Source organism: Fistularia commersonii, chromosome 5 (genome assembly GCF_037954325.1).
Source record: "Fistularia commersonii isolate RoL2024-O1a breed Wild chromosome 5, RoL_Fcom_v1.0, whole genome shotgun sequence".
Classification (NCBI taxonomy): Eukaryota; Metazoa; Chordata; class Actinopteri; order Syngnathiformes; family Fistulariidae; genus Fistularia; species Fistularia commersonii.
Genome location: NC_141288.1, coordinates 2806945 through 2831277, shown reverse-complemented (window position 1 = coordinate 2831277; position 24333 = coordinate 2806945). Strand labels below are relative to the sequence as shown.

General features: G+C 46.3%; 2 protein-coding genes and 2 long non-coding RNA genes across 5 annotated transcripts; 2 read left to right on the top strand and 2 right to left on the bottom strand.

Moving 5' to 3' along the window:
• Positions 1-149: 149 nt before the first annotated feature.
• LOC147233829 (shaker-related potassium channel tsha2) lies at positions 150-2715 on the top strand. The gene has a single exon (XM_086146440.1). The coding sequence runs from the start codon at positions 308-310 to the stop codon at positions 1742-1744; it is 1437 nt and encodes a 478-aa protein (XP_086002566.1). The 5' UTR covers positions 150-307; the 3' UTR covers positions 1745-2715.
• Positions 2716-3124: 409 nt separating this feature from the next.
• LOC147233828 (uncharacterized) lies at positions 3125-6963 on the top strand. The gene is made up of 3 exons (XR_015106136.1): positions 3125-3473; positions 5647-5744; positions 5853-6963. It is a non-coding gene; the product is annotated as an uncharacterized LOC147233828 (long non-coding RNA).
• A 6467-nt stretch (positions 6964-13430) lies between these two features.
• kcna1b (potassium voltage-gated channel, shaker-related subfamily, member 1b) lies at positions 13431-17246 on the bottom strand. Its single transcript, XM_086146439.1, has 2 exons — positions 16888-17246; positions 13431-16312 (listed from the first exon to the last, which is right to left on the bottom strand). The coding sequence occupies exon 2, from the start codon at positions 16158-16160 to the stop codon at positions 14667-14669; it is 1494 nt and encodes a 497-aa protein (XP_086002565.1). The 5' UTR covers positions 16161-16312; positions 16888-17246; the 3' UTR covers positions 13431-14666.
• Positions 17247-21361: 4115 nt separating this feature from the next.
• On the bottom strand, positions 21362-23740 carry LOC147233826 (uncharacterized). Of its 2 annotated transcripts, none has more exons than XR_015106135.1 (4): positions 23559-23740; positions 23020-23083; positions 22806-22865; positions 21362-22209 (listed from the first exon to the last, which is right to left on the bottom strand). It is a non-coding gene; the product is annotated as an uncharacterized LOC147233826 (long non-coding RNA). The 2 variants fall into 2 exon arrangements; XR_015106134.1 differs by having other exon boundaries at positions 23020-23080; positions 23559-23737.
• Positions 23741-24333: the final 593 nt, after the last annotated feature.

The following is a 24333-nucleotide window of genomic DNA, read 5'->3' as shown; positions in this document are numbered from 1 at the left end:
CCCCCCCCCCCCACCCACCCACACACACACACATGCACACACGCACACACACACACACACACACACCCTCTTAGATATGCGCGTCCACGTCAGCTCTGGGAGGGCGAAGCTGCTTAAAATGCAGTGAATGCGCCCGCCGCGGTCCAGACGGCGGCGGGCGGCGCGGACGGAAGCGACGGCGGTGAAGGTGCGCGGCTCAGCGGCGGAGGCGGAGGGGGGGGGTCCGGGGAGGGGAGGGGGACCGGGACCGGGACCGGGACCGGACATGCAAGCCCGCCCGCAGACGTGACGAGCGATCGGACGGAAGATGACCGTGGTGCACGGGGAGAACCTGGACGAGACGGCGGCGCTGGCCGCGCACGACGCGCACGACGCGGTGCGCGCTGCGGACTGCTGCGAACGCGTGGTCATCAACATCTCCGGGTTGCGCTTCGAGACGCAGCTGAAGACCCTCGCCCAGTTTCCCGCCACGCTGCTGGGCGACCCGCGCAAAAGGATGCGCTTCTTCGACCCGCTGCGCAACGAGTACTTCTTCGACCGGAACCGGCCGAGCTTCGACGCCATCCTCTACTACTACCAGTCCGGGGGGAGGCTGCGCAGACCGGTCAACGTGCCGGTGGACATCTTCATGGAGGAGATCAAGTTCTACGAGCTCGGGGAGGAGGTGATCGAGAATTTCAAGGAGGACGAGGGCTTCATCAAGGAGGAGGAGCGGCCGCTGCCCGACGGCGAGTTCCAGCGGCAGGTGTGGCTGCTCTTCGAGTACCCGGAGAGCTCCGGTCCGGCCCGGGGCATCGCCATCGTCTCCGTGCTCGTCATCCTCATCTCCATTGTCATCTTCTGCCTGGAGACGCTGCCGGAGTTCCGCGAGGAGGCGCGCAGCTCGGACGCGCCGCCCGCCGGAAACGGCACGACGCGCGCCCGGAAGCCCAACCCCTTCACCGACCCGTTCTTCATCGTGGAGACGCTGTGCATCATCTGGTTCTCCTTCGAGCTGCTCGTCCGCTTCCTGGCGTGCCCGAGCAAGGCGGCTTTCTTCAAGAACATCATGAACACCATCGACATCGTGGCCATCATGCCCTACTTCATCACGCTGGGCCTGGAGCTGGCCGAGCACCAGGGCAACGGCCAGCAGGCCATGTCGCTGGCCATCCTGCGCGTCATCCGCCTGGTGCGCGTCTTCCGCATCTTCAAGCTGTCGCGACACTCCAAGGGGCTGCAGATCCTGGGCAAGACCCTGCAGGCCAGCATGCGAGAACTGGGCCTGCTCATCTTCTTCCTCTTCATCGGCGTCATCCTCTTCTCCAGCGCCGTCTACTTCGCCGAGACCGACGACCCGGAGTCGGGCTTCAGCAGCATCCCGGACGCCTTCTGGTGGGCGGTGGTTTCCATGACGACCGTGGGCTACGGCGACATGTGCCCCGTGACCATCGGCGGGAAGATCGTGGGTTCGCTGTGCGCCATCGCCGGCGTGCTGACCATCGCGCTCCCGGTGCCGGTCATCGTGTCCAACTTCAACTACTTCTACCACCGCGAAACCGAGCACGAAGAGCAGCTCCAGTACACGCACGTCACCTGCGGCCAGCAGAACCCGTCCTACGGGGAGTTCAAGCGCAGCGACAGCAAGCCGTCGTTGCGCTTCGGTTCCGGTTCCGGTTACCCGGACAGCGAGGACGCGCACTCGGTCAAGTTCACTAACTGCAGCCCGAACAAAGCGTTCACCGGGAAGCTGACGGACGTCTGAGGAATCCGTTCTTCGGGGTGATTCTTGTTATTAACATCCTTTTTTTTTTCATTTTTCTTACCGGGAAGTCTTCCATCATCGCAGCGGGATACAGCACTTTATCGCTCCCCACCGGAAACCGCGTGGAGGAGACGCCGGTTCGTACGAGACCGACCGCCGTGACGTCACGAGCAGCCGTCGAGGAAAACAATTAGGGAAAAAAAAAAAGAAAATCTCTGACTTTCCACAACCAAAACACTTTGTGAAATCAAAACAACAACAAAAAAAATAAGAGAAATTGAAATTAAAAAAAAATCTTAGCCGCACTGGAAAAATAGCAGCGCGAGGGGTTTCCAAGGGGGTCGAAGGTCATGACCCCTGACCCCTGAGGCTGCTGAGAAACCACGTGGCCGATTTCAATTCAAACTATAAATAGCCACACGCGCTGGCTGATTACTATGGCACGCGCGCGCGCCTGTCGCGTGCTTTCCCGCCCTCTGGCTGCAGCCTCGCGGTCTTTGATTTCACTTTTTTTCTTTTTTTTTTTAATTTCAAACCGGAAGCGAGTCGATTCAATTTCCCGCTCCTTGTATTTATTTTTTTTCGCCCACCTGCAGGATTTTTTATTTTCATCCAGACAAACAAATGAGGGTTCCTTCTCCCGTGCGCGATCCGCGTGTCGGCGGCGCCCCCGCGCGGCCGAGCGCTAGCATCCTCCCCGCCCCCCCCCTTTTCTCTCTGGATGCAGTTTCCATAGCAACCTTCCAGACTTTTCTGCTGTTGCCTGCCACGGAGAGAGGACGGGGCCAAAACCACCATGTTGTGGAGCCTCCATGTTGTTCGGAAGAAACTTCCATCTTACGGCGGAAAAGGAAGTTAACCTGAGTCACATGACCGGGCTGCAGCCGGCGGGTCGGATCACGTGACCCTTCTTGGCGCGATTAAATGGAAGGAAGCCTGAAGGGATGCATTCAAATGTATATTTAGAAAAATAAGAGCGATAAAAGAAAACACATAGAAGTCGACCCAATAGATGTAGAAGCAGATATTCAAGGTAAAAAAAAAATATATATATTGTTTTTGTTTTTTGATGTAAAAAAAAAAACAAACAATATTTTATGCAAGTAAGTGTTGTGACCTCATGTCTCCGAGAGCAGGCTATTTTAGAGTTAGCAATATATTTTGTTATTAGAGACGTAATACAGCTTAAAACGTAAAAAAAAAACAAAAAAAACTAAGCGTCGGGGGGGGGGATAGTTTTAAAAGATGAGGAAAAATTGGAGCCCATTAAACCGGGATGACCTGTGCATCAGCTGGGTATGGAAGCAAAAACACATCAGGTATTCTTATCCAGAGAAAAATATATCTGAGGAGCATCAGGTGGACATGGGTGTGAATTCATTTTCATGTCTGCCCCAGTAGGAAACAAAAATGAAGAAAAAAAAAAAATCAATGGAAAACTAGTTAGAAAATCTTGCAAACAAGAAATTTAAATGTATTTTTCACTGTGTTTTTGCTTCCGTACACACCGACCTTGAGAAACGTTAGTGTCGACATGAAGGAGCTGATTCAAATATTCAAGCCCGATGAAGACGAACTCTTGGGTCCCATCCTCATCCTCAGATGAGTTTGCTCAACAAACAGGAAGGGAACCCATCCAACCACATCCCCATGGAATCACAACCTGTGTGGGATTATAAAAGACGGACCCGGCGGACGACCTCCACTCAGACTGTCCCACAAAGAAGAGGTGAGTGGTTTGCAAAATTTCAGACATTTGTATGTGAATGACTTGGAACTTATATTTAAATAAAAAAAAAAATCTATATATCTATATATCTATATATATAGATATATAGATATATAGTTAATCTTTAATTAAGAAAAATAAGATCCCATAATATGGGAAGGAAAAATATCCACACGAGGTCGTTTACTAAATCGCACAGAATGACATTTACTGTATATGTGAATAATTGGATAACCGTAGTGAAAAAAAAACAAAAAAACAAAATATATATATATAAATAAAAATAGATTATTGTTCCTTTTTAATCAAGAAAAAAATAAGAAAACATTATGGGAGGGAAAAAAAATCCACAAGAGGTGTTTCTCCTATGTACAGCGGCCGTTCAAAAAATCTCAGAGAATGACATTTACATGTAAATGACTTGAAATATGTAGTTAAAAAAAAAAAAAGATTATTGTTCATTTTTAATTGAGAAAAACAAGATCCCATAATATGGGAGGGGAAAAAATCTTCTCAAATCAACAAGAAATGAGTTCTTCAATCCCAGATGGTAAGAAATAACAAACAAATCCCCTGGATAGCAATCAAATCAGAGGTGATTTTAAATTAAATATTCTCAGTCCATTAAAAAACTGAACAGCAAAAGATTAATACGCCTTCATCCGGATCTTTCAAAATAAGAGCAGTAAATATTTACATTTTAAGTCACTGACAGTACTAATGATGGCCGTCAGATGGCAGCAGAGCACAATAATCTGTTTTTGTGGGAAGGACAAAATAAAGTAAAACAAGTTCTGAATCAATAAGCTAAACTAGACTGATCAGATCAGGAGTATTTCCTTCTCGTCACTAATGTTCTGATGATTCGCAGGGTTCTGTGACTGTGGAGTTTCTCTCAGTTAATTTGGAATGTCAAGGACAAGCTGGGAATAACATAATTATATTTATCATCGATAAAAATCACCACTAGAATAAAAAAAACAATATTAATGAATTGATCTAAAAATTATATAATAATCCGAAGATTGGATTTTAAAATCTTATTTCAGCAAGAAAAACACTTAATTTCTCTTTGCCTGTTAAAAAATATTGAAATATTCACAGGGTATATGTTGATGATTTTTGAAAGTATTTCAAGTAATTAGATAAAAGTAAATTGAATAATAAAACAAATTAAAATAAAAAAGTGATCCTGAAAATGACAAAGAACTGAAATGAAGTTGTTAAAATTTTAGCTCACAACTCTGATGCTCAGACACCCAGGCCTGTAGGGGGCGCTGTGTCACAGAATCTTTACAACAGGCGACAACACTGCCTCTCAAACACACGCACTGCCACTTACATACACACACTCTCTCACACACACACACATACACACACTCACTGGTGTATAACGTATTTCCTTCTCATGAAGCTGGGATAAACTAGGCGGGGCGTGAAATCTGAGGGGGGTTCATAGTAGAGGTGCTGGTCCCTGGTGTCGAGTCAAAACAGGAGTTTCCTGGGAGGAAGTCGGGAGGAAGTCGTTCTACTCCCAAAAGAGGGAGTAATGAGGATGAAGGTTTTTCTTCCTGCATAGTGAGTGTAGGATCCTGCTGTGTTGACTTCCTGGAGCTTTTAATTCATTGCTCTCGTTCCACCTCCTGGTTTTGACCCCGCAAGTCCTTCTGGTTCAGACTCAAAAATCGGAGGCTGACCTTGAAATGACCTTGAAATCATCAGGAGGCGATCCGCTGCAAGGAAACTCTCCCTTAGCCCGAGTCCGGTTTTCGACGAAACTTATTTAAACGAGTCACATTTCCACCGGGGTCAAAGGTCGGCGGTATTTCTGGCGGCGCATCACGAGCCGCCCGGCAGCAGCTGCGGGGCTCTCGTCGCCATAGCAACCGGATCACAATAACCCGAGGCCGGAGAGGCGATGTTCCGGGAGGAAGTCGTTCTGCCATAATCAGAGAATCAGCCATTGATTATCAATCAATAAACAAACAGCAGCCGGGGAACCAAGTAGAAAATAGTGTGAAACAGCGCCCCCTCTGGCCAAAGACACAACGCTTATAAAACGTTTGAGATTGTTTCCAGAGAGCGAGAATGAAATGAAACACATGAAGATTCCAGAATGTGGATGAACAGGAGATTCGTTACTAAATAAATCGATGACTTCTGGTGTTTCCAGGGTGACGAAGGACACATCTGCTCGACTTCCACCTGCTTCCTGCTCACGGCACCTCGTCCAACTGGACAACCTCCATCTCCCTGGGATGAAGGAGCCAGGTGTGTGTGTGTGTGTGTGTGTGTGTGTGGAGGCCCCTGTCGCTCCCAGGAGAACATGGAGGTACGACCAGCTTCACTTGAATCTCCTCCTCTTCCTCGCCCGTCCAGCTTCCTGTCCGTGCACCGCCACTCCCGGACCCGAACACTGTTGCATGCTGGGAGGACGAAGATGTTTTTCTACCAGAGGACCTGCTTCCACTCCTCTGCTACGACTTCTTTTGTAGATTTTTTTAACTTTTTTTTTTTTTTTTTTTCCTAATTTGTTCTTTTTTTATGTTCATTTTTTCGCCTTAAAAAAATATAGACATAAATGTTTAATTTAAAAGGGAAAGGGATGAATCCAGGACAAAGTCTGCCCGACGACAGCGAGTGGAAGGTGATGATTGTGAATGTTTGCATCATCGGACATCTACCTCAGTGTCGCCAGTCACCCACTGAAGCTTTAACCCGCCCCAACGGTCTCCATGGTAACCTACGTAAGACCAACATGCCAGTGTTGAAACGTTAACTTTTTTTTTTAAATCATCAATAATCAATTAATAATTTATTAGCAAAGAACTACTGATTAGTACAAAAAAGTAGTAGCTTTAAATCAAATTTAAATCTAGCTTCATTTTCTGTCTTTTTCTCCAATTTTTGCCAAAAAGTTTAAGGAAAACCAAATAATTGATTGTTATATATTTTAATATTACATTTTGTTAACATTAGAGCATCGTTGCAGAATGTAGTTTGGAAAGCACTAATCTAAGAAAAAGATGTTCTGACAGAAATTATTAAACAAAAAAAAACAAATTGAATTCAGCACCAGAATGCTAATAACAACAACAACAACAACAACAATAATAATAATTTCAAAGTTCCAAACTGAATAAAATCACTTGGCTCACTTGGTCTTCCGTAGCCGTGGCGTCAACCCCGCTCCGGTTTTCCTCGTCCAATCACAGCATCGTAAGGCTGATATCGACGACGTATTGGAACCAATCGGGGCCTTTGATCGGCCTTCCGGCAGCAGTTGCACCGTCTTTGCACATTGTTCTCCTTCGCCGGTGAATGGTCTCCGCAATAATGGGCTGAAAACGGCGAGCGTCCGGTTGCTCCTGCAGCGGGACGGAGTCAAAGTTCAGCAGCTCCACTCTCACACCTTTTCTCCTCATTTGCACAAAGTTTCATTATTTCCTGGTAATTTTCCTGATGATATTTTGAAGAAATGATTTCCAAGTATCCAAAAAAAAAAATCCAGTGACAGGAAGTGGAGAAAATATCTCCACTGGGGAAAAAAAAAAAAAACAAATAAATTCCATAATATTCATAGCTGCTCTTCTTCTCCACAAGGCAGAAACTTAAGAACCAATCGGCATTTTTTTACTGATCAATAATCACAAAGAGCTCAGGATGTCTGGTCACAGCTAGAAGGTTCTCTCCGGGTTCTCCGTCTTCCTCCCGCAGTCCAAAAACAGTCAGCGGGTTCATTGAAGACCCCAAATTGTTTGCAGGTGTGAAATGATGGGTCCGTGATTGACAGCTGACCCGTCTGGGTCAAGCCCCGCCTCTTCTCCCAGTCTCAGCCGTGATTGGCTGCAGATCCAGCCCGGCAGGGACGGTTTAGACGACTGAATCAATAATCGTTATCTGGACGAGAACCCAAAAAATGCGATCAATTTTGTCCCGTATCAGAAGAAAGTGACTGAACAGCAGTGGCAGGTTCCAACAACAGTGGAATGTACCAACCGCAGGGGGAGGGTCTAATGGCGGTGGAATGTACCAACAATAATGGGAGGTTCTAAGGACAGTAGAAGTTTTTAATAACAAATATAAAGGTCTAATTACAGTGGAATGTTCCAACAAAATTGGGAGGTTCTAACAACAGTAGAAGGTTGTTGCTATAGTGGAATGTACCAACCACGGAATGTACCAACAATAATGGGAGAGTCCAACCGCAGTGGGGGGGGTTCTAACACTGGTTCAAGGTTCCTCTACAACAGTAGAGGATTTGAATAATGGTGCAATATTCCAACAATGGAGGGGGTGGGGGGTTCTAGCAATAATAAAATGTTCTAACAGTTGGAGGATCCAACCACAGTGGGAGGTTCCAACAACAGCGGGCGGGGGTTCTAACACTGGTAGAAGGTTCTAACAACAGTGGAAGGGGCTAACGCTAGCGGAATGTACCAACCGCAGGGGGAGGTTCTAACTACAATGGGAGGTTCCAAAAACAGCGGGGGTTCTAACACTGGTTGAGGGGTCTAAGGTTATAATAGGTATAATAATGGCAGACTATTCCAAAAACAGTGGTGTGTGTGTGTGTGTGTGGGGGGGGGTTCTGGGACGAGTAAAATGTTCCAACAACAATGGGAGGGTCTTAACTACAGTGGAATGTACCAACCACACAGGGGGAGGTTCTGCTGGCGCTGGAATGTAACAACAATAGTGGGAGAGTCCAACTGCAGTGGGGGGGGTTCTAACACTGGTAGAAGGTTCTAACAACAGTAGAAGGTTCTAATAATGGTGGAATATTCCAACAACAGTGAGGGGGGGGGGTTCTAACACTGGTAAAATGTCAAAAAACAGGGGGAGGTCTTAACTACAGTGGAATGTACCAATCACAGGCGGGGGGGGTTCTAATGGCAATGGAATGTACTAACAATACTTGAGTATTTTGTGTTTTACTGGAGGTGAAAAACGACACATACACACACACACACACACACACACACACACACACACACACACACACACACACTTTGAAAAGTGAGGAGAAAACGGTGTTTGTCCTTCAGAACCCGTCCAAACACTAGGAACTTCTAGAATGTCAGAGGTCACTGAATAAAAACCAGGAGGTTACTGCTGAACTTTACTCCACCGTCTGTGTGTGTGTGTGTGTGTGTGTGTGTGTGTGTGTGTGTGTGTGTGAGTGTGTGAGTGTGTATGTGTGTTTGAGTGTGTGTGTGTGTTCATACCACAGTGCAATAATACCTGTCTTGTTCTGGTGATTTACTTCAAACTTCACCATTGGCCTGAATATTAGGGACAGGAAGGCATCATGTGACTGGTTCCACAGGTCATGTGACTGGTGCAATGGGTCAGTCGGAGAGCAGGTGTGTGTGTGTGTGTGTGTGTGTGTGTGTGTGGGCGTGTGTGCGTGTGTGTATTATGGATGTATTTCTTTGTGTGTTATTTATCTGTGGACAGTTGTGATTTATTTTTCTATCTAAAATAAATGTTGGATCCTGATGAAACTTCAGCTGTTTTTTTCAGTTTTGTGTGAGTTTCTATATGTGTATGTGTGTGTGTGTGTGTGTGTGTGTGTGTGTGTGTGTGTGTGTGTGTGTGTGTGTGTGTCCTCAGCAAAATGTTGTCGGCAGTAATGAGCAGGTCGTTGCACACAGGAGCAATCAGGAAACTTTTACTATTAAATGATTCATTCTACAGCCCGATTAATTGTTGATTAACTAATGGATTAATTAGCGATTAATATTTAATCGGATCCATTTCCTCAAAATCAGTCCACATTGTGTTTTTATAATCCAACTTTGCTTGTTGGGCAAATTGTTTTTTTGTTTGTTTATGGAAGAAAAACGATAATCCGGCGTTCCCAAGAAACTAGAAGGCGTTGCAATTTCATTGGCTGCTCGTCCGAGATGCAAAAAAAGAGGGGTTTCGATGTCTGTTTGGCGCTCTGCGGCCTCCGTAGGGCGGAGGTGTGTGTGTGTGTGTGTGTGTGTGTGTGTTCTGTTGAAATTTCTTTTCTATTCCTGAAGAACGGAAACTGCGGATGGAGGTCCGTGATGGAAGAACCTTGGCGGAGAATCAACGGACTGGAAGAAGAGGAAGAGGAGGTCACAGCGATGAAGGTTCTGTTGCCTAGCAACAGGAGACATCCTGTTTGAATTCAGTCCCCGATGTTTTGAGAGAAAAAAAAAAGCGTTTCCATTTCAAAAAGAAAACTTTCAACAGTTAATTGACTGGTATTTGAGTAGATGAAGAGTTCCGGCAGTAACCTTGTCTTCTTCTCTGGACCGTCGCACCTGAAGGTTCCAGAACGTTCCTCCGATGACCGTCATTAATTCCTCCTCCGCCCTTGGAAACATGACATGGGATAACCTAAAGGTCAAAAGGTCAAAACGGCAAACAATCACTCAGGGTTCTATTACATAAACCCACACCTCCTCGATTTAAATCGCTGCTTGTTTCTCTCGGCTTAAACCTTCATTGTAAAAGAATGAAACAGGAAATGATTTCTAAGTTCAAGTTCTGAAAATGTCAAAAAAAATAAGGAATAATATCAGCTTTTCAAAAACGTAACAGCTTAAACACTGATAATAGTATTATGAGATGAGATGAGAACAACTTTATCCCGAAGGAAAGTGTTGTGCCAGAGTTTCAAGTAAAAACATAACAATAATAGATAATAGTAGAAAAGAGGAAGAATAAGAAATACAATGAGATATAAATTGTCTTAACTGTTAACTGTTAACTACAAAGATTTGAAGATTCCCTGCGGCTGAGGGAAGAGGCATTAAAAAAATAAAATGAATTAAATTAATTGATTAGTTAATTAATTAATTCAATTAATCAAAATTAAAAAATATACATATTATTAAATATATATATGTTATAAATATATAATATTTAAATAACATTATAATATAAATCATAGCTATATATGAAAATATTAATAATGATTATAGAACATATGTAATTACTATTAATAATGTCTAATAATAATCCAATGAATTTCCAGATTAATAATCCCAGTTCAGTTTCCGTTTCTTTCATTTTGCAAGAATTGGAGTCGTCTCGTTCGAGGGACTTTTGACACCTTTATTTGTTTCAAAGCATCAAAAACAAACCGTCAAACACTTTCCTGCAGTCCGACGTGGATTCAACAGATAAAAGTCTCAAACCTCTGATCGGAGAGGATTCTCAACTTCAATCTGACACTTTCCGGATTTCTCCGGCCCACGACCGCAGTCCTCGCTGACATCCTGGCGTTTCTCCTCCAGAACCCGGAGACGCCGAAAGTCCTTGAAACGTTATTGAGATAATCGAGACGAGCCGAGGGACTCGGGATCGAAAAATGTCGGAATAGTCCGGGTCCGTCTGGAAATTCAGCCGTGTCCTGCTTGGGGACGCCCGTCACCATGGAAACCACTATAACCACCCTCTAGACCCGTGGACATAAATCCAACTTTTTTTTAAAAAAAAAAAGGACCACAGGAAGTGAAAAGAAATAGAAGCAACCATCAGCTTCTGATCGCTCTACACCGGTCTCCATGGCAACCATCCCCATGACATCACCGCCATGGAGTCACAGCTTGTTTTGGCCCAAACCACTGCAGCGTTTCTCCATTTTGGACCCCCAACCCCCTCAAACAAACAAACAAACAAAATCAAACAAAACCCCAGCAGGTCTTTGAAATAGATTTTTGTTTACAATTTGTTTTAATTTTTTTTTTTTTTTTTTTTTTTTTTGATTTTAAAATCTCTGATTTAGGTTTTCTTAAACCTGAATTACATCAATATCTTTTAAAAACAATGGACCCAAAATTTGCCAATGCTGCTTGATGAACAAAGATCAGGTTTATTCACTAATTAGTCTGATTCTTAAACAAGCTTAAATTCATGTCATGTAAGAAAATTCTGTATAAAACAATAACTTTTTGTTCAATTAATCAATAGTTTATAACTCATGAATGCTGAAGCAAAAACATAGAGGTGTTGTGTTGTGATTAACATTAAGAAATCATAAAATTCTCCGTCAAAAATCAGTGTCTTACAACAGTTAAAAAAATTTGATGCAAAATTTGGGATTTAATTAAACTGAACTTGAGTTTTAACCATAAAAATAAACCTGATTTCTTTTCATCTTGGCTTTTAATGGAGGTTAATCCCAATTCGGGCAGGTTTCACTGGATTAAACATCACAACAAAGAAGGACTCCAAGGATATAAGACCAGAAATAGCTGCCTGTCGATGTTTGTCCATAAGGGGGCAGTGACCTTTGTGACCTTTGACCGCGGCCTTTACAGTCAGTCGGCTAAAAGTTGAGTAAACAGCTGCTCAGGTTCATCGGGAAAAAAAACCCCAACACAAAAATCTGATCAATAAATCACACCGTCGTCAGCGTATTGATTGATTTTCTTCTTCAAAAGAATAAACTTAATCGGATTATCAGCAGCTGAACGGCGACACCCATCAGTGAACTTTGACCCTTAGATCCATCTGCACCTAGTGGGACCCAGAAGTACCAGCTTAGACATTTAAAATATCAGTCATATGTTTGGAAATGTCAGAAATCCATGGCAGGATTTAAGGGTTAAAAACACGTAAGTGAAAACTGATCACTTCCATATCATTATTTCATAAATGATCTATATGAACGTACCTTTTTTCATTCCTAAATGACTTAGCTACCTCATGAAAGAACCAGAATGAACTTTGTAGGAATATAGAGCTTCTATCCAGGGTGAGGAACTCTTCACAAATGGATGACACTGAAATTATTCCTAATTCTTTTTTTTTTTCTTTTTTCAAAAGGCCAGAAAAGTTAAGTGGTGGCAGAAAAAAAAATCACCTGGCAGTTTGGAAGCTTGTAAACTCTCAGCTTCTCCTCTCACATGTGGTCCTGAAAGGGTTCAAATCTTTGCGCGTCATAAAATCAACCTCGAAAAAACACACAACAGGAAAACATCTCAAAATGTCCATTTTTTTTTTCTTTTCCTTTGTTTCTTTTTTTTTTTTTGTAGAAAAACAGTTGAGATTCTGCTGCGATGGAATGATGATAAATTGTTCCATTTGGATCCAGCAGTCTCGGAGCAGCAGAACCCCCCCCTCCCCTCCACCATGACCTTTGACCTTCAAGTCAGACAGGAAATTCGGTATTTAGAAACGGCTTCAAAACAAGATATTTCTCCCAAATTAAAAATCGCATTTTCCGATATTTGCCGCCAAATTAAGAAATGTCTTTTTTCCCATTTTTTTTAACTACAAAAATTGAGGTTTTTCTTTTTTTTTTGGAGCCAATATTTGGTTTTCTGGCTAATTTCGGCTGCGTTTCTTGCTCGGGAGCGAGCGACGTCCCACTGACTGCACGCAGTTCCACTTCTTGCCACTGGGGGGTTTAACTGAGCCCTGATTGGATGCAAAGTGCTGGGATGAAGCTGATTGGTTCCCCAGAACCTCCTTTCATTCATGAATCCATTGAAGAACCTTCGGGGCGAAAAGTTGTTTAAAGGGTTTTTTTTTTCTTCAATCGTTCCAGGGACGGAACATTGAACCGCCAGGATGGAAACCTCAGGGGATCAATGACCGATTATTGATCTTCGATCCGGTATCGTGATCCGATTCCCGCTCTACAAATAAACACCCTTGAAAATTAACCGTGATATGGATTTTTTTTTTTGGTGAATTATCAAGATATTGACGACGAAAACGGAAATGATGAAAGATGTGCGATAAATGAATCGAACAAAAACTTGAATGGAACAAAACAATGAAAATTAAACCCAAATTAAAACCCAATTTATTTCAGTTCAGACACCAAACATTCTCCTGGAGAACCTTCTGGAAACACAAAAGAAGAACAACCAAGCAAAAACCAAAGTCATGCGTCATGTTCCCTAACCGGATGATCGATCGGGGTCGGGGGGGGGGTCGGGTATTGATCGGTAACGATCCCGATCGAGACCGATAACGGTTTTAAATCCCCGTCGCTTTCCATCCCTGACAGGAGACCTGGATGGAGGTGGAGAAGGAAAAGGAAGAGGAGGAGGAGGAGCTGTGCTGTTGGCTCTTTAATTCCTGCTTCAGGAGGCACTTCAGTCCACTGTGTCTCCAGAAGAGCTACAAGGCACTGATTCAACCCATGTCACTCATCCGGCCTCCCGGACCGGATCGGACCGAACCAGACCGGCGGGTCGGGGGGGTCCGGTTCCCCTGCGGCTCCTCGGTGTTTTAATCCGGAAGCTGTTTTGACTTTTCGTCCCGTCCTGCATCCTGTTACATAAGGAGGAGAATCTTCATCATCGTCACCCTCCTCTTCCTCCGCAGGCGACCGAACGCTGACGTCACGCGGAGAAAACGGGGCTCCACGGCGAGGAGGGGATGACAAAAAAGAGGCGGAGCCAACCGCCGCCGCCGTCGAGCTCCATCTCACGACCTCGGCTAATCCACCCCGTCCGATCGCAGTCCGCCTGGTGGTCCGTAAAAATCCCGGTTAATCCTGAGCGTCGAGTTTTTCGGGGGGCGGGTGGGGGGGGGGAATTGTGCTTTTGATGACGAATGAGTTCGCGAGATCCGATCAAAAACCGACAAAAATCTTCCTCCATCCGTCGATTCTTTAAAACGATGAGATTAAGCTTGTTTTTTTTTTTTTTTTTTTTTTTTTTTTTAGAAAATATTTTAGAAAATTTTCTGACTATTTTCCAAGTTCGGGGACTTTTTTTTTGTTTCGATGTATTCCACGGCAGGGAAAGAGTTAAAAGAGATTTTACAGGTTTTCATTTTCATTCGAGACGTTCCTTCTATTTTTAGCCTCTTTCTTCACTTGGATTAAAAAAAAAAAAAAAAAAAAAAAACCTTCTGGTGAGCGATGACATCATCACGCCCGCCGCCGCCAAAGACGTCGATTCTCCAGCCGCTCGATCCGGGCTTCAGTTATCCCGATAAATAAAACCTGCGTTTTTATCACGAGAAAGACGTCGCTTGTCGTATCCGCCGTGCGAAACAGAAAATCTCGGCTCCGCCTCCTCCTCCTCCTGCAGCCAATCGTCTTTGAAGCTGCCCGAAAGGTGAGCGAAAGGTCTAAAAACGAACCCAGAGAGAGAATGAAATGCACCAATGAGGATCGAGCATCCAGATGTTTCTACAATATTTACACTGGAGTGCCGCCCGCCGCCGCTCGCCGCCGCCGCCGCCGCCTGCTCACACCTGAGTGAGCAGCTTGGGCGTGTGGGCGCAGTTCTGTCGAGGCGGCGTGCAGTTGGCGGTCCTCAGGTTGGCCTCCCGGAAGTTGTCGATGCTGTTGGTCAAGTCGTCGTCCGTGTCCACGTACTCCGACCTGCTCGCCGCCGACGAGCTGCGGCGGCTGGAGGCGCCGTCCGACGGCAGGTTCTGCTCGCTGACGTTGAGCAGCTGCGCCTGCTCCTCGCCGTCCGTCTCGCGGTGGTAGAAGTAGTTGAAGTTGGACACGATGACCGGCACCGGGAGCGCGATGGTCAGCACGCCGGCGATGGCGCACAGCGAACCCACGATCTTCCCGCCGATGGTCACGGGGTACATGTCGCCGTAGCCCACGGTCGTCATGGAAACCACCGCCCACCAGAAGGCGTCCGGGATGCTGGTGAAGAAGGACTCCTTCTCCTCGGCTTCGGCGAAGTAGACGGCGCTGGAGAAGAGGATGACGCCGATGAAGAGGAAGAAGATGAGCAGGCCCAGTTCGCGCATGCTGGCCTTCAGCGTCTGGCCCAGGATCTGCAGCCCCTTGGAGTGTCGCGACAGCTTGAAGATGCGGAAGACGCGCACCAGGCGGATGACGCGCAGGATGGCCAGCGACGCCGCCTGCTCGCCGCCGCCGCCCTTCCCTTCCTTGTTCTCCTGGTCGTCGGCCAGCTCGGTGCCCAGCGTGATGAAGTAAGGGATGATGGCCACGATGTCGATGGAGTTCATCATGTTCTTGAAGAACGCCGGCTTGCTGGGACACGCGAAGAATCGCACGATGAGCTCGAAGGAGAACCAGATGATGCAGAGCGTCTCCACCACGAAGAAAGGGTCGGTGAAAATGGACGGGTTGACGTAGACGGTCCCGTTCCCCGCCGACATCAGCCGCTCGCCGACGTCCTCCTTCAGCTCCGGCAGCGTCTCCAGGCAGAAGATGACGATGGAGATGAGGATGACCATGACGGAGACGATGGCGATGCCCCGGGCCGGACCGGAGCTCTCCGGGTGCTCGAAGAGCAGCCACACCTGCCGCTGGAACTCCTGCTCCGGCAGCGGACGCTCCTCCTCCCGGATGAAGCCCTCGTCCTCGCGGAATTTCTCCATGGCTTCGGCGCCCAGCTCGTAGAACTTGATCTCCTCGGAGAACATGTCCAGCGGCACGTTGACCGGCCGCCGCAGCCTCCCGCCCGACTGGTAGTAGTACAAGATGGCGTCGAAGCTGGGGCGGTTGCGGTCGAAGAAGTACTCGTTCCGCAAGGGGTCGAAGTAGCGCATCCTCTTCTTGGGGTTCCCCAGCAGGGTGTCGGGGAACTGCGCCAGCGTCTTGAGCTGCGTCTCGAAACGCAGCCCCGACACGTTGATGACCACGCGCTCGCAGCACTCGTGGTCGTCGCGGCCGTCGTCCGGCAGGAACAGGTCCTGGGGGTGACCCGGGAGGGCGCACGCCTCGTCCACGTTGTCGGTCGACACCACGGTCATCCTGCCGGGCGGGGGGCGGGCGGGGAGGGGAAGCAGGTACAGGGGCAGCAGGTTGAGGACCGACGGGTTCTTAGAGGGGCGGCGAGAGGCGGAGAGGCGAACCCTCCGTCTTCATCCTGGTCGTCTTCATCTTCGTCTCAGCTGAGTTTCGGCTGTCGGGTCAGAAAAAGACACGGGTTCCGATCAGCGCCGCTAAAGCTACGATCGTACCGGACGCTATATCGGTTCCAGGAAACTACCGCTTCGCGCCGTCGCTAATCTTCGCATCTCGACTCTTCGGAGCGGTGGCAGTTTTGGCGGTGCGGCGTCGAGACGTTTCCGCGTCTCTTTTTTCATGTTTTTTTTCTCGTAATCCTTTGAGATGAACCTCCGTCCTCGTACGGGGACGGAGGCTCGTTTGGACAAAATAACCCCCTCCTGCACCCCCTCCTCCTCCTCCTCCGGGGCAGATCTCCACTTCCTCACATCGTAACAAAAATCGTCCGAGCGATGAGAATCGACCGCCGGCGCAGATCCGATGAGAGAAAGCGGCGCGGTAACGCGTTAATTGACGCCCGGCGTTAAATAATTCAAAGGTCACTCGTCCGTGAACGCAGGGGGGGGCAACCGGGTCAACCGTGTCCCGCCGGCGGAGGTCGGAGGTCAGGTGACCCGCAGATTTACCGCAGGCGTCAGGTGACGTCCGGGGAGGAGGAAGAGGAGGAGGAGGGGGGGGGGGGTCGGTTACCTGCTGCGGGCCGGAAGCGCCGTTCTCCCTTCCGTTTTCCTCAAGGCTTCCCGGGAAGGTCCTCCTGCTCTCCGCTCGACGTCCGCAGCCCCGGCGGCGGCGGCGGCGCGCTGCAGCCGCTCGACACCTCACGCCCGCGGCGCGCCGCCGAGAGAGCCGCCCGGGCACCGGCTCTCCGCGGCATCGTCGACGAAACGGCTCCCGTTGCGGGGAACCGGACCGCAGCTCCTCCTCCTCCTCCTCCTCCTCTTCTTCTTCTTCTTCTTCTTCTTCCTCCGTTTGCGGTAAACAGAGGAGCGTGCGGGTGCGGGAGGTCCTGCTAATATGGAGGCATATTGCAGGGTTCCGTGCGTGTGCGCGTAACAGAGAGGGGGCGGGTGTGTGTGTGTGTGTGTGTGTGTGTGTGTGTGTGGGGGTGGGGGGGGGGGGTCGACGCAATGCAGGCAGACTGTAGGACGCGCTCTTACTGTACGCCACAACCGGAGCGTCGCCGGTAAACAGTCAACTCTGCGTCACGTTACGTAACCGGCGCCGGTCCGAGAGGCGGCGGCGGCGGCGGCCGTCCTGCCCGACCGACCGACCGACCGACCGACCGATCGACGCTCCTAATTGGCTGCCGCGGCGGCCCCGCCGGGCCCGAGTGCCCCGGTGTAAATATGCCGTGTTTCCATGGTAACAGGGATGGAGCGAGGAGAGGGGGGGATCAATCAGGAGGTGACGCGTTTTGATTGGCTACTAATCCTGGGGGGGGGGGGGTGACGTGCATTAATTAAGGCTATCGATTAGCAATCCAGAGCCTTTCAATATCGAATTTCACTTCACTTCCAATTATTGATCAATAAGTCATCTATAAATCCATGAGGGAATCATCGATTAGATGAACAGAAATGCGCATTTGTAATTTTTTTTTTTTTTTTTAGTCGAAGGAACTGAAGTTGTAACATTGAACGTCCCTTTTCTTACCTCCTAAACACCAGGGCTAGGCTTTAGGTCAGAGTGTGTGTGTGTGTGTGTGTGTGTGTGTGTGTCCTTGTGAGGGATGAAGGTCGTGCTCTAAACTATTTGTCACCAGCTGCTTCACATCGGAACTAAATTTAGGCTGAAAAGAAGCGAGTGTCCGATGGCCGAGGGTCTGACGGTCTGGGGCGGGGGTCTGGTGGTCCAGGGGTCTGCTGGTCCAGGGGTCTGCTGGTCCAGGGGTTCGGTGGTCCAGGGGTCTGAAGGTTTAGGGGGTCTGGTGGTCCAGGGGTCTGAAGGTCGGGGAGCCTTCAAATCATCATGGGGGATGTTTTGAACGTGAAGGTCAAACAGCGTCTTCAGACCGGGGAATGAACTCAGCAACCAGACACACACACACACACACAAACACACACACACACAGACACCTGCGATGACATCACAAGCATCAGCTGATCTTGACAAAGAGCTTCTCGGGTTGCAGCTTCTCCCCGTGACACCCAAGACGCCGGTTCTCCTCAGAGCCGCCGGAAAGTTTAACGCCCGGCTGAACTCTTTAAGCGCTCCCCACCCACCAGACACACACACACACACACACACACACACACACACACACACACACACACACGACCTAGGCAGGAGAACCTGGAAAGCACACAAACGATACTAGAACCTTCTCCCAGTGAGGGAGACAATCAGTCAATGAAAATGTGAGTTCCTCTTCATTTCCTGCTAGTTATTATTTTTTTCTGCGATTGGTTATTTATCTTCAAAGATTTCAAACATGCTGCAAAGTTTTATATCATTTGCTGTAGTTCTGAACTGACTTCCTGCTTTTTTTTTTCACCCCCAGTAGTTTCCTCTTAGTTTTCCTGCAGTTTTTCCAAAAAGTGGGGATCCTGATAGTTTTTCCCCAGTAGTTTCTTTTTTTTTGCTTCTTGCTAGTTTTCAGGTGGTTTCTTTTTAGTTTCCTGCTCACTTTCTACTAGTTTCTTCCTGGCTTACTGGTAGTTTCCACCTTGTTTCTTATTGGCTTCTTACTCGTTTTATGCCGTTTTTCCAGTAGTTTCTTACTAGCTTTCTGCTCCTTTCTTGCTAGTTTCCTGATAGTTATCTACTAGCTTTCCACTTACTTCTTCTGATCTCTGCTAGCTTTCTGCTACTTGCCAGTTTTCTACAAGTTTCTTTCTAGTTTTCTGCTTGTTTCTTGCTTGTTTTCATCTAGTTTCTTTCTCGTGTTCTGCTTTTTTCTTGCCAGTTTCCCACTAGCTTCTTTCTAGTTCTCTGCTAGCTTTCTGCTACTTTCTTTCTAGTTTTCTGCTAGTATCTTTCTATTGTTCTGCTTCTTTCTTGCTTGTTTCCCAATAGATTCTTGCTAGTTTTCCACTAGCTTCTCTCTAGTTCTCTGCTAGCTTTCTGCTACTTTCTTTCTCGCTTCCCATTAGTTTCGTGCTACTTTTCTGCTAGTTTCCCCACTAGTTTTCTGCTACTCTCTGAAATGTTTTCTATTCATTGTTAACAGGGGGTTGCTGACAATGATACAGATAATTCAGATATGCTTCTAGGTATGTTGTTTACTTCTCACTCCCTGCTTTGCATTACATGACCCTCAGTAGCAAAGTATCACAACAGCACCTCCCGATGTAGCAGAGGTACTGCACATCACATCTCTGTCCTTGAAAAGTGGTGCAGCCTGTTAAGAAACATAAACAACAGAATCTCTCAAATAGCAACACGAACACTGTTGGAATATTACCTTTCGTCGAGTAATAAATGCTTTAATAATTGACCGTAGGTTTTTTTTAGAGTTCTCCTCGTGCTCATATCAAATTAAACAAACCACTCAGATGATGTCAAAGGCAACTCAGCAGTTGTCTGTCTACCATGATGCGAACACCTTGCAGTCCCATGAGTGCATGGAACCATCTGTTACTTGGGACCGAACGGGAGTTGGCACCATTGCACGGCGTCTGGTGTTTCATCGGCCGAGGGTGGACCATCGTCTTGATTCACCGATCTGCTCTGATTGGCGATGGTTTCCTCTGTGCTCTTCAGCCGTTGTCTCCTGTTTCTTCGAAAGGCGCAACGTTCTCCAGTCTGGACGACGAAAGCACGTGGATGTACACGGCTATTTTCACGACAGCTTTTTTTTTTACCTCCCCGAGCAGGAACTTCATACTTCTCTCTGGCCGTCCTGACCGGATTCATTTCACTAGCTGTTGTAGTCCAGCATCCTCTGCAGTCGCAGTTTTGACTGGACGTGATTTTGCTTCTGATACTGGCAGGCTACGTCTGCGCATATCTTTGCAGTATGCCAGCGAGACCGCAGAAAATTCCCCGTACGTGAAAAATTACTTGGCGATTGAAGAATTTCTGATTCCGATCGCCGCGTTTCGGTCTTTGGGGGCCCACGCGGATTCTCATTTTTGCCGGGTGTCTGGACAGTGACCGTGCTATTATCCCAGCCGTTCACTTTCAATTACTCTGGAGTTTCTCCATTCCTTCCCGGTTCTGTTTTGAGTTTGTCCTTCAATGCGCATCGACAAGAAACATTCCTTATCGGAGGGAGCTTTGTCCTGCCCAATGGCTCCACCTTGTGGCGCGTCACTCATTTGCCTCCTGCAATGTTGCACGTTCCTTTTTTTTTTTTTTTTTTAACTTAAACATTTACTTTAACATTGTGAATGGAAAACCGATGCGGTCCTGCCCAGTACCGAGCCTGAATGGTGAGTCTCACCCTTACCCCGGAATCCTGTGAAGACCACATGACTCGGGTACATAATGTTCTTCTGTGGCTCCCACTATTCCCTTTAAGGCATCCGATTCATCTACATCATCATCACTGCCCGTGGTATTAAACACCTTTATCGCCTCTTCTCCTGACTTCTCTAGAGATCCCGCTTGCTGTGAGTGTTGCTCCGGATCCGTGAGTTTTCCCTCCAGGCAGTGTGTTTGGTGTTCTCAGCTGCTCCCTGTTTTTTTGTTTTTTTTTAAATTCCTGACACCATGCAATGTGTTTTATGCGTGGATGAGGGGAGGCTGAACAACCGGGCAGAGACTTAGGCGTCCGTTCGCCCCCAACCTTTTGGACGGTGCAGGCACTACACATCGCAGTTTCCTGCTTGTTTTTCTGTTAGTTTCCTGTGGCGGGTGAAGCGCCGCCGTCCTTGTTCAGTTTGAATCTCTCTGATGGGGAACAACTCGGGATGTAAAGACTCAGATGTGATCTTTGTGTTTGAAGCAGCAGCTGCGGGGGCTTGTGACTCCCCCGCCCCCCCCATCCATTCACAAACACGCTGTCTGCTTATATAATGCCGCCCTACTCATGCTATGGACCTTATAAATAGCTGTGTGGGGGGGGAGCGGTGCCCTTCTCGAGCGTGGCGGCCCCCCGGGGGCTGCGGGGCCCGACTTCAGGATGCTATTATTAGCATCACGTCATGGGAGAGCCGGGCAGGCGGGAGGGGGGAGGCTGACAGATGGGGGAGGGAGGAAATGTGAAAGAAAAAAAATCATCTTGAATTAAACATCTTGAATACGGGATCTAGATCCCGTATTTCAATTTGATATAAATCACACCTCGATGCTTAAGAAATGACGGAGTGTTATTCACAAACAAGAAATGACTACGGCTTAAAAATAAGATTTCAGGGGCCGCTGCAGGAGAATTAAAAATAATTTTAGGAACCGCTTTTTTAAAATTTTGAGGAATAAGCCCATTGTTTGACTTGAAACCTAACATGAATGATGAAAGAGGGTATATAGTTACTGTACGACAAATCACTGCCATGGCTGTTGCTGTTGACAGGGCTAAAGACCCGTTGGCGCTCTGTGTTTACCCAGGGATCTGCTGAAGGCCTCCACAGTCAAAGGCAGGGACAGACAGGTGTTTGGTGAGACGGATGACCGCTTTGTGAGCATCGCTCTGTCATCCAACTTTTTCAGAGATTTTCAGGGGACATTCCAGAACACGGCCCCGGCGTAACGGACTGCTAATGCAATCAGCGCGGTGGGATTTTAAAGACAACATCAGACTTCGTGCTACAATCCAACTACTGTGTGGATCAAACCATAACTGTGTTATCGCGTACTCTTATAGAATTTTCAGTCATTTCTTTTGTACCAATGTTACAAATGCAACCATCTTTCAGGATTTTCTAGATACTTTATTGTACAATTGTACACATTTTAGCATTTAAAATTATCTTATATATATATATGTAGTTATTCAATTGCAAAAAGAAACATGCTTTCATTTTGTTGCCAATTTATCACCCCCTCCCCCAACAGTGTACCTGAGACCTCCTCTGGAATGGATGATGTAGAGCCAGATGTTCGCCCCGTGTCTTCATCCATCTTCAGCTCCTGAATGAGCGGATGAGAGACTCAATGAGAACTACTCTCATTCAGTATTATAAGGGATACGCCCGATATATTATGTTACAAAACAAATGAAATAGTTAGTAGATAATGGCTATTTCTAGCAGTGAGTTACAATATAGTTGTAACTCTGCTCGGAATATCAAGAGCACAGTTCAGAGTTCTACTCAAATATGTGAGTAGAATAATTATACAAAACGACAAACACAAACAATCATTTCAGATAGATAGTTTTTGTTAAAATGTGCATTCATTAATGATTTGATTTGTCTTTCTTGGATTCACAGAGTGAGATCTGTGCAAGGCTTTCTTTCCAGTAAGCTCCTGACCATTTTCATATCGTCCGTCTTTTTAAACTCTTTTCTGTTCCGCTGTCTCGTTTAACTCTCATCGCCGTCTCCCTATGCTTAATTTAGTACTTTTTCTTTTCTTGGCCACGTGTCTCTTACTATTTGATATCTCCCCTTATTTTGTCTAATTTCTTGTCCCTTCTCAAAGGATTTGATAGAAAGGAATCAAGTTACATCAGAGGGGTTACAGTTCAAACTAGCACAAACTAAACACAAGCTTGGTTTGTTTACCTTTTCATCTTGTCTTGTCCTCAGATTTCAACTGAACCCCTTCCTTCTCTTGTTTGTATTCTTGGAAAGAGTAACAAAAAAGAGAAAACTAAATTAAATTTAGCATGCACTGGAAAAATGCTGATTCTAGGATGTGTTCATTTCTTTTCTCCAGTTCATCAAGCAATGTCTGACAAGAATGATCTAATCCAAAAACTAGCAGGAGATCCCTCACCTCCTATTTCTTCCACCTTCTTGTGCTTCTCTGGTTTCTCTTCAACTCCTTCATCCATCATCTGCTTCAAAAAAAGAAATAGAGCAAATGGAATTGGAAATGAATGGGAAATAGGGTCTGGTTTACACAGGGTACTATTTATCTTTTTTTAAATTCAACGCTCAGCAGACACACTTTGATCATCAATATAACTGACTAATACATAACGGTACAATATTTACAATTAAATTATATGCCTTCTTTGACGTGACACTTTCCCGTAAAATGCCAATAATAACAGATCAGGTAAATCTAACGTACACGCAATCCTCGAAATTTGCACTATATTTGGGCTCCCGAGTGACGCATGTACAACAATATACTGGCATACAACACTAGACGTGGGGATATCGGTTGATGTAAGAAATAATTACGGGTTAAGAGAATAGAAAATGTCAAAACAGAGAAGTTTGGGAGGGCGGATAAATCACAACATTGATCAAGTTAGGACGAGAGACAGAGACGACCGTTATCTCGACTTGTTTTTATATCCTGCTGACCTCTTAACGTCCCGCCAGACTCCTCTTTACCCAAATATCTCAAAAATAATAACTTTATATTGAGTAAGAAAGTTGACTGACTTCTGCTTCTCGTTTCATTTAAGTTTACATTCGCTGCTTGAACTAATTGACGGCTAGCCTGGCCGCCTATCTACCTGCTAGCTAGCTAGCAGGTCGTCTACGTAACTTCCGGTGATGTCATCTCACCAAATATGAGCGCCGTATTCGAAAAAGTCTTTCTCGTCACACGGTAAATATCGCGAGATTTGATCTTCAGACTCTTGCTGGGAGCCAAAGTTGGAGGGATTGCAGGGAGTTCTCCAGGAGGCCAAACCGGTGTCCAGCTCACAAACTTGGAAATTAAAATCGGTGAGTGTTTTTATTTTATAAATTAGCTGAGGGATAGATTATTCTGGATCTACAGGAGGAGGGTAGATGGAGTTTGCTTTGGTTCTGGAGTCTCATTGGAACCCCCTCATTTGTAAATGCCATTTCAGGTCTCTAAAATGAGCAGAACATTTCAAAACGGATATTTTGTAATAAATGAAAATAATGATCATAAAAAAACAAAACAAAAATGTAGAAGTATTTTTTAACTGTTATTTTTATTTTAATTGCAACATTCTCCCCTCAGCTGGTTTTGATCAAAATTGTAATACATGTATTTTGTTCATTTCAAAATTTTCTTCTCTGTTACATTTGTACAAAATCACTCAATGACTTTTTAAATGAGTTAATTATCTGGTTGACAGCAAAGTAGGCCATTCTTTGTCAA